Genomic DNA, 14,861 nt, shown 5'->3' on the forward strand with positions numbered 1-14,861 from the left:
TGACATACAACTTTAACTATCACACACCTCCTGCTACCTTCACATTCCTCTGCAGCAAGTAAAAGAATAGGGTTTTCTTTGTTAATAAAGTAGAATAACATTTATTTATTTCTTAAAGTGTTTAATTACACATGCTGTATTCATGGGAAATCAAGACCCTGAAAGAGCTCAAATTAGATATAAACTATGTTCAGCTCTGAGCTGATTACAAGTTCTGGAGGAAAAAATAAAAAAGCCCAGAAACAGTTAAGCTAAAGCTTTCTTCTCCTTATAGGTCACCATCATTTTCTTGATCTCAGCAATAGCTTTCCCCGGATTCAGACCCTTGAAAAAAAGAGAAGAGAATCAATACCAAAAGACAAGTGAGACTGATAGAAGAAATCTGCGACCTTGAGTGAGACCACTTCACCAGCTGGTGCAATTTCAAAAGGAGATGAATAAACATCAATTCACTTAAAACAAGCGACTTGGGTTAAGAGCTTTCGTCTGTCCCTATTTTTAGCCATTTAAAAATGCTTAGCTCTCTCTGATAAGAGTCCTGCCATGCTGAATCCCTCACTGTAGCAGGTGAAAGCTCCAGAAAGAGCCACATTTTCTGACCGTCCAAAGAGATCAGGATACAGCGTCTCTTGTGCGACTACAGAGCAATGCTGAAACTATCCAGACATCTCGAAATCTTGAGAAAACCAGAAATTCATGCCATTACCATTATTATATTATTAAATCAGCACCAGCAGAAAAAGGACAGCCAAGTTCTCAAAGGAACCTGGGAGAAACCACACTCTGCTAACCCTTCACAAATACCAGGAGCCTGGCTGGAGCTGGCCCCACTGCTGTAATGTCTGTTCTGTGGAAGGCATAATTAAGGCCGGCGACAGCCAGGCTCACAGGAGGAGGCAGGGAACAGGCAACTATTTGGCAAAATTAAGCAAGGACTCACCTGTTGTTACTGAAGGGCCCCCTCATTTTAGAACAACTTTAACTAAAACTAGAATGTTACAAAGAAAGAAAGTGGGGGGGGGGGAAGAAAAAGGAGGAGAAACGCAGGCAGACAGGTATTTCATTGACAGGTATCCCCCAATTTTTAAGTTTGCTTTACGCCACTTTGCGTTTATGAAAGACTTACATTAGCACCTGTTTTTGCTAACCAAAAGAAATATGAAGATTTTTGCTTTTACAAAAAAAAGGCAAAAAGTGAAACTAGCAGTCAGTGTTTGTTTTGCAGAGGTAGCACCGCCCCCGCCCCCAGCAGCCAGAGTGGTGTCACCAAGCTCCCTCCCCAGGCACCACACTGTACCTATGTTATTTCTACTTCATATAGGCTGTGTATTTACTGTATCATTCCTGCTTTTATGACATGTGAGTGTTATTTTAGATTTTATGAATTACTTGGTATGATTTGGTAGGTTATCTTTTGGGTCTAGGAGAGCACAGAAATTTTTCCCATATAAATGAATGGTGACCGCGTCTTTGCTTAAGGCTGCCTCGGCTTACAAAAAGTTCCGCAGGACCAGTCTACTTCTGCATGGTGGGGAAACCTGACCCGATAAGGATGACCTCCAAAACAATGGTTATATAAAAAATGCACATGAGTGTGAAGACGTGCAACCATTTACATAAAAAAGCTACACATGCATAAAATGTCTCAGAAGAATATACAAGGAGGTGGTAACACGAGCTGCTCCAGGGACAGGGTGGGATGGAGAGTTGACTCAGTATGTCCTATTGAATAGTGAACCATGGGACTCTTATCCTCTCATCCCCTAAAGTAAGTTCATCAGAGGGTTTCACACTTAGAAGCTCAGTACATGGTAATATACCTACTCCAGGGCCAGGAAGAAGGCAAGCTGGGTCAGGAGGCAGGAGACCAGCTTCTACTGTGTCTAGTCCTGCCCTGCCACCAGCTGAGGGTGACTTTGGGCCAGCCCCTTCATTTGGGTCTCCGCTCCCCTTTCTATAAAATGAGTTTAACTGTCTGATCTTTATGGTCCCTTGCAGCTGCAATGATCTGGACCTGTGTCACCCAGCCTCAACTTGCACCCCCTTTTCATGGAAGGGTAGGGGGAGGCCCAGAGAAAGGCCACAGAGAACCTCTGTGCAGTTGACCCGACCAGCCTCCGCTGCCCCTCAGTGTACCTCAGAACCACCTGTGGCGCTTTTAAGAAACACCCAAGCCAGGCACACCCCCCTTGGGGATGCTGTCCCTTACTGTGCTCAACACCCTGTTTCACATTAACAGAAGGTGAATTTCTTGAGTGCTCATCGTGTGCCCTGCACTGTTCTAAAAGCATTAGCTGCAGCAACTTGCCTCCGATGTCAAAAAATTCTGAGACCTGGAGGGGAAGCCAGGCTTGCGGACACTGGAGCCCAGCAGGCTCCCAGCTGATCCTGACGTGCTACCAGTGCACAGCTCCATGGCAGAGGGCAGGGCACAGGGCACACAGCTGGTTTCCAGGCAAGAAACAGGGAATTACCCAACCTGGACTTCATGTTTTTAAAGTTATGCTGCCATTCCTCTCTTACACTATTAACTATTCCAGAGTATTCCACCTTGCTGTCTGCTTACTCACTGTGCCTTTTGTGGACTCCATGACCCCGGCTCCCCCTACACAGGCCAAGGCTGACTGGACTAGGCTGTGCCTGATCCAAGGGCAGCCAGTCCAAAAGCCAGCCACCAACCTCTGATGTGAATTGGCATGAAAAACTGAGCTGGACCGATTAGATTCCCTCTTGGGAATTTGAACTAAGAAATGCTGAGAGAAGACAGACAGGTGGCTGAGGCTGAAAGGATTCTGTGAAGCACTGTTCAGGCCTGAGTGAGCCAAGAGAGGCCCGAGTAGGAAGATGGAGTGAAAGGCAGGTAAGCAGGTGCTGTGGCACAGAGAAGATACACTATAAAGTAGAGGGAAAGGACAAGCTGATTGCTAGAGAGCAGAACAGACTAGCAGCCTACACTATGAGACAGACTGAGAGAATCTGGCCCCCCAGCGACCTGGGTTCTGACGCTTTCACCTCCTGCTTCCTATGAAAGCAGGCCGAACTCAGGTCCTGCTGATGGGTCCCGTGGCACGCTTGTCTCCCTACCAGTCAACCCTGCTCCTGAGGAGGCCCGAGTGAGACTGTTCCTTGCAACTAAAAAGCAAGCTAGCCCCTAGGCACACAGAGATGACTGGGCATGCCCTGCCCCCGTGCCCTCAAATGACCAGGCCTGCTGTCAACCACCTCTTCATGAACACATGCCGCTCTGACACGTCAGTGCTGAGGTACCTTGGGACAGGTCAGTGTGCAGTTCATGATGGTATGGCAGCGGTACAGAGAGAAGGGGTCCTGCAGCTTGGCCAGGCGCTCCTCTGTGAAGTCGTCTCTGGAGTCGATCATCCAGCGGTAAGCCTGGAAAACCAGGGGCCCATTAGCCGAGCCATCAACCTAACGGCCTAGGGTTCTGCGCCTCGGTGTCTGTGTCTTCACTCTTTAATTCTTGCCCATCCTTTGAGGTAAAGTTCCCAATTCCTCTGTAACTCCTCTTGATGAATGATCCCCACTAACCTCTCCTTTGCACCACGCTGCTCCTGGTGCCCTGGGGCTTTAATTATGGCATATAGGCATCATCCTCTACTTTTTTCATGTTGTTCAATAGCTTCCTAACCAAATATTCTACAGTGAGGACAAGAACTGAATCATATGACTCTTTTTATCTCTCTCTCCATAGTTCCTACTCAAGCTAGCTGATCACTGCCTCTGAATTAATTGATGACTTAACGGGCCTGTCTAAGAGATAACATTTGTTCCACTCACTGTTTCCTGCCATTTGTAACCCATCCTGAGATCAGCAAGCTGACAGTTGATTAACCACAGGATCACTGGACTAGCTCTAGCAGAGTTACTGGAAAGAGGACTTTCACATTGCCCAACAACTCAGATCATCTGGTGCAAGCACCAAGGACAACAGTTCCCTGTTCATCAGTCTTTAGTATGACTGGGGATCTATATGGCTAATGTGGTCACATAACCACATAACTTCTCTTTTTGTGGAAAATGAGAAATAAGAAGTTGCGTTTTTTTTTTGAAGTTGCGCAAAAAAATAAATAAATAAAACAAAAAAGCTACTGTCATCAAGTTGATTCCGACTCATAGAGACACTTTAGGATAGACTAAAACTGCCCCATAGGGTTTCTAAAACTATAAATCTTTCTCCCACGGAGTGGCTGGTGGGGTCAAATGGCTGACTTCCAGTTAGTGGCTGAACACTTCATCACTGCGCCACCAGGGTTCCTTTGAGTTGCTCAGACTCTATGCAAAGCACTAATCACAAATCTGAAAAACACAAGCTTTCTGTGAACAAAGGGAATGACTTTTTTGTAGCCAATTATACATATGGTGAAAGGAAATGGAAAACAAAACTAATGTTTCTGAGTGACCTGTAAACCTGGTCTCCAAAAGGTTTTCATCAGCCTGGAAACATTCAACCTTGCAGCTTGGCAGTCACCCCTCAGATAAACCTCTCTTTCCTCTCTGCCTGCACATTAAACAACCTTGTACGAGGGAGACGGGGCCTTCTGTGATGCTGCACTCTGGGACGGGGTGGAGGGGTGGACAGCCAGCCAGCTGCACAGGAATATGTTTTAACATCTGCAAAGTAGGATCTGCTAAGAAACATATACGTACCTGTTAAAGTGACCCTAAGTGCACTCAACTAAGGAGTGACGTCCTTGCTCTACTTACAGCCAAGTGAAGAGAACGCAACCAACTGCCTTACACCGGATGCACGGAAGGAAACCTCACCTCTCAGAACAGCTGGGTTGTAGTAATGAACAGACTTTGTGGATTTCTGGAGTTTTGCATTTCAACTTTTCTTAAAGCAATGAAGGAGTACCTTACCTGCATAAGAACTGCAGGTCCCAAATACTTGTCTCCATTCCACCAGTAGCTAGGACAGCTGGTGCTGCAGCAGGCACAGAGGATGCACTCATAGAGCCCGTCCTGTGTGGAGAGGCAGAGGCATCAGGGAGGAGACTGGGCCATGTTTGCAGTTAATGAAGTGTGATGTTAGGGTCAGTGCACCAACAAAGTGTCTACTCCATCTGAGTTTTCTTGGCAAGGTCAACAAGCACAGATTTATCAGATTCATAGAAAGATTTTGGGGTTGAAATGTAAACATCTGCTAGACAGGAATCAAGTTCTAAAATCTAAGGACAGTGTACCTACCCTTCAATACACAGTAACTCCCCACTCTTCTCTAAAAAATAAATAAAGATAACAGAAACAAAAACAAGAAAAAACTTCCCACCCCCCAGTGGAGAGAGAAGAACCCAGAGAGGCCTGGAGCTGGAGCCCTGTGTTAGTCTACAACAGGTTTGGGCCTGGCCCAGCACAGCCCTCAGGTTCCCACGGGACACCCCCATTGTTCTAAATAACAGGCAGCCCCTGCTGGGCACCTCTGTCCTTAATGTCCTTTGAGTGTCACAATGATCCTTCCAGGTGCAGGTGCGTACTATCACGATTCCCATTTTAGAGATAAGGGCTCAGACAGGCTCATTAGGTCATCTGCTAAAGGTCACACCACAGCAAGTAGCAGAGCTGAGACCCACGCGTCTGACTCTGTAATCCCTGCTCTCTAACACTGGCCACGCCGATTCCATCTGCCCAACCAGTTCTAACAAATCAGATTTTCTGGTTTTGGCAACAGTAGAAACTGATGAAAAGCAGTAAAGCAGTAGGGGCATGCTGACATGAGAGGTGACAGTTGATAACAGGGGAAACAGTTGATGGTCATGACTGTAACCTCGATTTTTCAAGGAAATCTTTATTAAATTGTGTTTAGACAGCAGGTGGGAATGTAAATTGGCTCCACTGGTCTAGAAAGCATAAGGTCACAGGATTAAGGATCTTAGTAATGGGCAAATTCTTTAATCTACTTTTAGAAAAAGCTATGACAAGAGATTAATTGGAATTTTCTGGACAGAACTTGCAGGATAAAGATATTAAAACACTGGATGGAACCAACTTCACTGTTCATTAATTGTGGAGTGGCTAAACAGTGCCTGGTACACATATCTGAAGAAGCATTAAGCAAAGTTTAATTAATGCTTATGAAGAATTTTTAAGAACATGGGAAAATGCTCATAATAACATGATGAAGAAAGCAGTATACAAGTGCACATTTTGATCCCAACTATCTACAAATATAATATATTACATCTATAATATATAGAACAATATAGGAAATTAGAAATATTAATAGAGACTATCTTTGGGTAGAATTATAGATTATTTAAAAACCAGTTTTCTGTATTGTTTCATTTTCTGCAATGAGCATCATGGCTTTACTCTCACCAAAAAAATGTTATGTTTGGCATATTAATTTTGGAAGCAAAAAATTAGCAAATTTTGGTTATCTTGAAAGCATACTCAGGAGGACTCATTATTCTCTAGTAGCACATCAACGAGTCATTCATGAATGTAGGCATGTAAGATGACTAGCTGGCTAGAGTGGCCAGTTCTACCCTGGACCCTGGGAATGTGTTAAGACTCTGGGAGTTAGAAATGTAAGGGCAGAGCTATGTCCTGGGAACCAGAGAGCCCTGAGAGCAGTCCAAAGCTAACTCTGAGGTTCTCACAGTAATGCGCCGACCCTCCTCACTGCCACGATGATGGAGCTGGGCATGTTCATAGCACTCTCCTCTCTTGACTTTTATGGGGAAGAGGAGAGGATGCTAAATAGCTCAGGACATAAACCACAGAATTCATTTACTCATTCATGCAACTCATATTTCTTGATAAAGTAACATGTCCCAGGGTCTAGAGATCCAGAAAGGAGTAAGACACAGCCCCTGGCCTTGAGGTGTGCCTGGTCTGCCAAAGGGATAGTCATGTAAATGATTATGTAAGGAAAAATGCTGTACTGGAAGAACATTCAAAGTAGTCACTCTGAGACAGTATGTGTCCTTGACCCCGTCCCTGTGTCAGGCACATAACTGGGCTCCATCCCATCTCTTGGTCCCCATCCCATCTCTTGGTCCCCATCTCATCTCTTCTTGCCACTAGACAACTAAGCATGCAGAGGCTGACAGTGCAAGTTAGAGAAGACTTCTTGAAGGAGGTAAACACAGTGTAGAAGGAGACCGAAAACTTGACAGTGACTCAATGTTTTACCAACAGTTTTAAAGACTGTACCCAGGACTAGCAACCCCAAGACAGAGAAGAGGCCACATGACAATCCTACACACCAATTACCAGAAGTGTGGTATGAAGAAAAAACACCAAGCTTCTGGTCCCAGTTTTGCCATTAACTATATTCCTTTCCTCTGTAAAACAGGGTGATGGTAGCAGAGATTGAGAATGGCCAATAAATGTATTTTGTTTTGCTCACAATGTTTAAGAACTGATTTAGCTGTCAACTTTTAAAGACGGCTCTCTTTTGACAAAGATGAACATCTGGCAAGAATCTGCCCCTCACAGGCATGGGTGCTCCAGCGCCATGGTCTATCCTGGACCCCTCACAGACTCACATGACCCACCTGGGGCTGTGAGGGTGGGTGTCCAGACCCTTGGGCCAGATGCTCTTGAAGTTCCTTTCCAGTTTTAACAATCCACAACATATGCTCAACGGTCTGCATTAGCTCATGCTGTCATCCCCAAACCACACTCCTGGCAACCATCTTTAAAACGAAACACCTCAGATCAGTAAGAGTATAAGAGAACGTCAAGACAACAAACGAGGACTAATGACCAGTTTCTCACGATCTTCTACGGATTGCAGGTACTGCTGCTTGCCTTCCTGGGACTCATCCTTCTTCTTCAGATAAGGCTCAATGGATTTGTACTGAGCAAAGAAATTGCTCAGATCCTGAAGTTCAGAGGAGGAGGAAGAAGAAATGAAGGTCAGATTTCACCATCAACTCAGCTTTCTTATGTGTCCTGTTTTTTAGATACTGTTTACTTTCCTGCTCTATGACAGACAGAAGCCAGACTCCCTTAAATACATGCAAAGATTACAAAAAAAGAAATGGGCACATGTCAGGAAAGGTTAGGAAGTCTCTTCCTCATCCACCAGGAGAAAGTTCCAATCCCACAGTTTTTTTCTGTCCACCCCACCCACTCTTGGAAACACCAAGTCAGTGATGAGGGTCAAATATAGGGAGGCAGAAACTAACGTAAAACTCAAACAACGGAGGCATTCCCAATTGCTATTTTCCCATGAATTCTTTGTAGTGTTGGCCAAATTCTTCACGGCTGGGACAGTTCCAACTCTCAAACTCTGTGCCCTGTTATTCCCAAACAAATCTCACCAAATGAGCTGCTGAAGGATCTTCTAGGGGTGTTTATCTTCCACCATTCAAATGCTTTAATTAAACTCAGGCCACATTGCCTCAGATCCGGGGATTTTCACAACCCTCTAAATGACACTGTGGTTTTCCTCTTGCCAGGGAGACAGGCCCATCAGATTGTTCTACCTCCTGACTAGAAAAGTAGCTTTAAATACAAAAGAACTAATACCATAACATGTGTGCAGGAAATTAAAAAAAAAAAAAAAAAGATGCACAAACTCACAGGAACAAGATCTTTTATCACATACATATGTGGAAGAGGGTAGATTTTGGAGACTTTATTGAGGTTGGTGTCAATCCTGCGAGTGCAAGCTAGAGTGTTGCGTCCATTGATGTTCATTGCACAAGAGCCGCAGATACCTACGAGAGAGCAAACACACCCGACTGCCTCACCCACACTCTGCTTCAGACCAGCCTCCAAGCCCTTCTTCTGCACCATCACTACTCGCCCACGAGGAGCAGCACTGACGTGGTGGACACCTGTGGCACAAGTGCCTGTCTGTCTGTCTATGCTCCTTCTTCCTGCCTAGAATGTGGATGTAATGACCGAAGCTCCAAACACCATTCTGGGACCAGGAGGCCACCTCGAGGTTGGAAGCTCCACGTTCAGGATGACACTGGAGGAGGACAGGGGCCTAGGGTGCTGCTGACATTACGGACTTCCCACGCCAGTTCTAGTCTCACACATGATGTGTTTTCAAAGAAAAACAAACCTCCATTGTTTAAAAGCCACTGGTATTTGAACCCAACCCCCCAAAGATACAATACTCAAAAGCAAATCAACATTATCTTGGGTCATCTTAAGGTTGAGGGTGGCTCTTACTCTGCGTCTCTAAAACTAAGCAGGAGCATGGTTAGCTAGTGCCCTGGGGATGCGGAATCCACGTTAAGTTGACTGAGGATGACTTTCCAAGGAAAAGAATGAACTAAAGACATTAGAAAGAAAACAAAACAAAAATAAGGTGCTGACCAAAGGCCCTGAAATGAGAATTTTCTTAGCATGGACTTATTTGCTAGGTGCTTCAGAGTTTAAAGCCCCCCTAGAGACGAGATATTATTAATAAATGTATGTGTTCCTGGCATTCAAGCTAAGCAGTGTGTTCTTTTATAAGAAAGGGCATATGATTTAAACAATACAGCTGCTGAGCCTTCTCTTCAAAAGGTTCCTCTGGAAATTTTCTCAAGAAAACAAACAAGAAGGGAATAAAGAGGATGGCAATGAACAGAGGTCTGCCTCATATTTCCTAGTCCAGATGGGCCACAGCTTCTGTTCTAGGCCCTGAGACAATCCTGCAGGAAAAAGGCAACTGAAGAGCATGTGTATTTCCTGTGTTGCCAGGACCTTCATGGGGAGGCCTGGGGTTTAGTTACAGCACGGTGCTCCCTGAGCAGCAGGACTCAGATGACCATCAAGACATCCGACAGCAAGTGCCACACTAAACTATTTGTGTAAGATAAGCCAAGTTGAAGCATGCCTTAGAAGCAGGACTTTAAAAGCTTGAAACGTACAATGGGGCAGATAAAAAGAAATAGGCCAGTATCTACAGTGACCTTTCCTTTACTGGAATGTTGTTTTATGAAGAAAGTCTTCCCATAACTTGGGGCATCAAGTTATCCTCAGTTCACGTTTTATTCTAGGTTTTTGTGTCCAGTCGACAGAGTGCAGTGTGAGAGACTGCTGGCCCAGAGTCTGACTGCTTGCATTGACTCCTGGCTCCCCAACTCACTATCTCTGTGTCTCGTACCTTCCCTGAGCCTATTTTCTCATCTGTACATTGGGAGTGAACACCACCTACATCTACCTATCTGCCTCACGTGAAACCAGGAGAGGCCAATCTGATTTCTGCCACATCTGAGCACCACTCAATTATTTAAAAGTTTTCTTCAAATCAATTTGTTTTTACTTTCCATCAAATCACTGTCATTAGTAGTTAAGTGTTTCTAATATAGTAAAATATTAGAAAAGTAAATGCAGTGTGATCATCAAAATAGAACTGTGTGGTACTTTAAATCTGTAAGAATGTGCAAAAATAAAACTATGGAAAAAATCTGCATGACTTGAGAAGGCCACACGGGTAAGAAAAACAGCTGATCCATCCAGCCATTAAAAATAGGAAATGTTGGTCTGCAGGCCTCCTCAAATACCCTCACGTGGCTCCAGCAGCACATGTAACCACACAGTGGGAAACACTGCTCCAGCCAACCCAGACCCTATCTCCTGAGCATCTGCTTGGAGCACACGGAATGCTGGGAACTGCAGTAGGGCACTACCTGGCCCCCTCCCATCCCCCACCTGGCATCAGGACCAGCTACAAACTCCCCACTGCCTTCCAATAAATGAGCTCAGCAGAGCAGAGGGGCCAGCTAGCATACCCAAACTAGTCCTTAACGGGTGCAGCAGCTCACAGGAACCATCAGATGCAGTAACCACACAGCAGAAGCTCAAAGCTCCCAAAGAGAAATAAACTCAGAAACCAGAACCTGCACCAGGGCTTGCGTTTCAGCCACATTTACCAGAAGAAAGGAGCATGACACACCTGGTAGAGTGCCTGCAGCTGTTCTCCTGGCAGCGCTGCCAGTAGAGAATCGGAATATTAGTTTCCTGGGCCTAAGGGGAAGGAAACTCCTACCTTCTCTGCATGATCTTCGGAAGGTCAAGGTAGCATCCATTTCATTTTTAATCTTGATCAAAGCATCCAACACCATAGGACCACATCTGACAAAGAAAAGAGTCCAGTTGTGTACAATCTAGACATCTAGATGGATTGGCTGCTCTTCCTATCCATGTGGCCTTCTCAGGTCACATGCAGATATTTTCCATAGCTTTAGTTTTTCAGTCTTAAAAATTTTAAGTACTGCACAGTTCTATTTTGATGATTCCACTGCACATACATTTCTTAGAAATGGAATGCTAAAGAGACAGAGAAGTACTTAGGTTAGAAAACTTCCACACCCTGTTCAGTTTTTGTTGTTACTTTTAAAACTCCCTGTATAGTTTTCCTTAAGTATTTATTTGAATTTTTAGCTTTATTTTTAGGATCTAAATAAGAAATAACAATACCAGACAATGTGATACAGAGAATGAGAATAAATCAATTACTGATAGTCATGACTCAGGTCTCTCTTGAGTGTTCTGCTACACAGGGGGCAGTGGTGTGGCGGCATGGACCTGAGAAGATAAATTTCTGTTCTTTAAAGCCACTTGCATGTGGAATTCATGTTACAGCACTAGCTAATGAAGTCATCCACAAATTCCTTCCCAAGGAGGTGAGTTTTCAGCTCATACAACCACAAACAACAGTATTTTTCTTCAGCCTGAATAACTGCTGGCATTTCACGGAGTGCAGGTCTTCTGGCTGTAAATTCTTTTACTGTTTGTTTTTCTGAGAATGTCTTCGTCTTGAAGGATCTTTTAACTGAATTTGGAATTCTGGATAGACAGTGTTTTACCTTAAGCACAGTGAAAATGCCATTTCACTGTCTTTTGGCCTTGAGTTTCTGACGAGAAGCCAGTGACCGTTCCTATTGCTGTTCACCTGTATGGTACGAGTTGTTTTTCTCTGGCTGTTTTCAAGACTTTCTCTTTACCAATTTGACTATGATGTGGCCGGGTGCAGTTTTCTTTGTATTTATCCTGCTTGGGCATCACTAAGCTTTCTTGAATAGGTAAATTACATTTTTTCACAAAGGAACTCTCATGGTGTAGTGGTTAAAGATGCTAACCAAAAAACTGGTGGTACGAACCCACCAGCCACTCCACGGGAAAAAGATGAGGCTTCTGTAAAGATTTACAGTCTTGGAACATCTATGGGGAGTCCTACCATGTCCTATAGGGTTGAGATGAGTCTGAACTGACTTGGTGGCAATGAGTTTTAGTTTGGTTCACAAAGCTTGGGAAATTATTGGTCCTTGTTGTTGTTGTTGCTGTTGCTGTTATGTGCCATCGAGTCAGATCTGACTCACAGTGAGCCTCCTTGGGTTTCTGAGACGGTATCAATACGCACGTAGATTGCCCATTCTTCCTTTTGAAGAGTGGCTGGTGGGTTTAAACCACCAGCCTTCTGGTTAGCAGTCAAATGCCTTAGGCACTACACTACCAGAGCTCCCATTGGTCCTTAGTTCTTCAAATATATTTTCTGCCCTATTTTCCCACTCCACTTCAATTACATGTATTTTAGATCTTTTTATATTATTACACAGATGACTGGAAAATGTTTCTCTCTCTCTTGAGAACAGTTCATTTCTACCGATTTAAGTTTACAGGATCTTCCTGCAGTCAATTCTATCTGTTAAGCCCATCCAGTGAACTATTTATTTCACATATTGTATTTTCAGTTCTAGATTTTCCATTTGATTTTTCTTCTAATAGTTTCTATTTCTCTGCTGATGTTTCCTATCTTTTTTATTTTTTTAAGAGCTTGTTTTACATTCAACATAACACATACATTTTGTTTCATTTCCCATTTGCCATGTCCAACCCCTAACCCAGTCTCCTCCCCTCCCTACCCTGTAAGCCTCCCTCTGGGCCCCTCATATTTATGTACTCCTGTTTGTCCTGCATTTCCTCAGTCTGAATGTTGGTCCTATGGTGTCCCAGAGGATTTCTATTGGATTTTTCTCCCATAGTGTCTGGTTGTCTGTGAGGGATTACTCTGTGTCTGTCTTCTATTGTTTCTGTAAGCACTGCAGGTATTTGTATCACTGGTGTCTGTGTAAGATTAGCCTCAGCTGAATCTATCCTTGGTCTAGAGGATACGTCTGTTCACAAACCCATCTGATCATCTCAGGTGTTTATGTGTTTATCTGTATAGCCTAGTGTTTGGTGTTAATAGCAATGAGGTATTGTGGACACATTGGTTGGTATTAGCATCTCTGCTGATGTTTCCTATCTTATTATGAGCATATCTTCCTTTACCTTTCCCCATAGAGTACGTGGTGCATCATCCTGGGTTGAGTGGTCTGTGTGTACATCTTGTTAACTATTGGGCTGAGAACCTGCCCCTGCGGGTGTTTTATTCCAGGCACAGAATGTATTCCAGGGCCATAGTATTGGGAGTCTCACCAGATTTCATCTGACCAGTAATTCTGGTCATTATTGAGTTTTTGGATTTTGTTCCACGTTTTCCCTCCCACTCTATACAGTATCTCCAGATTTGATCCTTTCCTGAGTGGTTGTCATTGGTAGCCAGGCACCATCCAGTTCTTCTGGTCTCAGGGGCCATCGTGTCCTAGGGCTGATTGCTTCTAAACGCCTTTGTGTGTGTGTGTGTGTGTGTGTGTGTGTTCTTCACTTCCAATGCTAGGAGATTGTTAGTTGCATCTTAGATGGCCACTTGAAAGCTTTTAAGACCCCAGTCGCTACTCACCAATGTAGGATGTGGAGCAATGGTCTTATGTATTTTATTGTGCCAATTGAGTCTGGTGTCCCCCAGTACTATGGTCCTGAGGTAGTAGATCTATTGGATTTCACTACCATAGTGTCTGGTTGTCTGGGAGGGATTACTCTGTCTGTCTTCTATTGTTTCTGTAAGGACTGCAGGTATTTTGTATCACTGGTGTCTGTGTAAGATTAGCCTCAGCTGAATCTATCCTTGGTTTAGAGGATACGTCTGTTCACAGACCCCTGTCTGATCATCTCAGGTGTTTATGTGTTTATCTGTATAGCCTACTGTTTGGTGTTAATGGCAATGAGGTATTGTGGACACATTGGTTGGTATTAGCATCTCTGCTGATGTTTCCTATCTTATTATGAGCATAACTTCCTTTACCTTTCAGATATAAAAACAACACCAAAAACCAAACTCACTGTGGTTGACTCATTTCTGACTCATAGAGACTCCTCCTTGGGTTTCTGAGGCTATATCTCTATGTAGATTGCCCAATCTTCTCTCCAAGGAGTGGCTAGTGCATTTGAACCACCAGCTTTCTGGTTAGCAGTCAGATGCCTTAGGCACTATGCTTTACAAATCCTTTGCTAATTCTAACAACTGGCTCACCTCAGGGTCAGTCTCTACTAATTGTCTTTTTCACTTGGATGTGGATCATATTTCACTGTTTCGTCATATGACTAGTGATTTTGGAATGTATGTTGGACATTGTGTATTATTTGCTATAGAGACTCTAGATTGTGTCACAGTCCTCAGAAAAGTGTTTATCTTTTTGTTGTTGTTGTTCTAGCAGGCATTAAATATGGCTGAACTCAAGAACTGGGTACAGTTCATAAAAAGAATTTAGGGTCTCCTTTTGTGGTTCTCTTCTTTCTATGATTTTTCTCCTCAATTTCCAGTTGTGGTGGTAGCCCCAAAATATATTCTCTGATTATTTCTATCCACGTTTTAACTCTTGTACTCCCAGTACAAAATGAGGCCTACCAAAAATAGTTACTCATCCAGTGAGATCCTTTCTTCCAACTCTCAACTCCCCACAAGTATCTGCCTACTCTTGGTTACTCTCCAGTGTCCTCAGGTAGCTGGTTCTTCTGTTTTGTCCAGAATTATAGTTATTTGTGGGTTAGTCTGGTGAAAGCTACCCTGT

The 14,861-nt window shown here is 43.9% G+C and overlaps 1 protein-coding gene across 1 annotated transcript in view; it reads right to left on the reverse strand.

Annotated features, from left to right (window-relative positions):
• Nucleotides 1-246: 246 nt before the first annotated feature.
• The window catches only part of SDHB (succinate dehydrogenase complex iron sulfur subunit B), a 36,628-nt gene continuing 22,013 nt past the window's right edge, over nucleotides 247-14,861 (reverse strand). Inside the window, exons 3-8 of the mRNA XM_007935625.2 lie at nucleotides 10,958-11,043; nucleotides 8,551-8,687; nucleotides 7,730-7,846; nucleotides 4,879-4,980; nucleotides 3,268-3,390; nucleotides 247-324 (exon numbers count right to left, since the gene is read on the reverse strand). Of these exons, the coding sequence (XP_007933816.1) occupies nucleotides 247-324; nucleotides 3,268-3,390; nucleotides 4,879-4,980; nucleotides 7,730-7,846; nucleotides 8,551-8,687; nucleotides 10,958-11,043 (643 nt within the window). The remainder of the gene's footprint in view (nucleotides 325-3,267; nucleotides 3,391-4,878; nucleotides 4,981-7,729; nucleotides 7,847-8,550; nucleotides 8,688-10,957; nucleotides 11,044-14,861) is intronic.

This window comes from Orycteropus afer, unplaced genomic scaffold (genome assembly GCF_000298275.1).
Source record: "Orycteropus afer afer isolate SDZICR_OR568_19922 unplaced genomic scaffold, OryAfe1.0 scaffold00031, whole genome shotgun sequence".
In the NCBI taxonomy this organism is placed as follows: Eukaryota; Metazoa; Chordata; class Mammalia; order Tubulidentata; family Orycteropodidae; genus Orycteropus; species Orycteropus afer.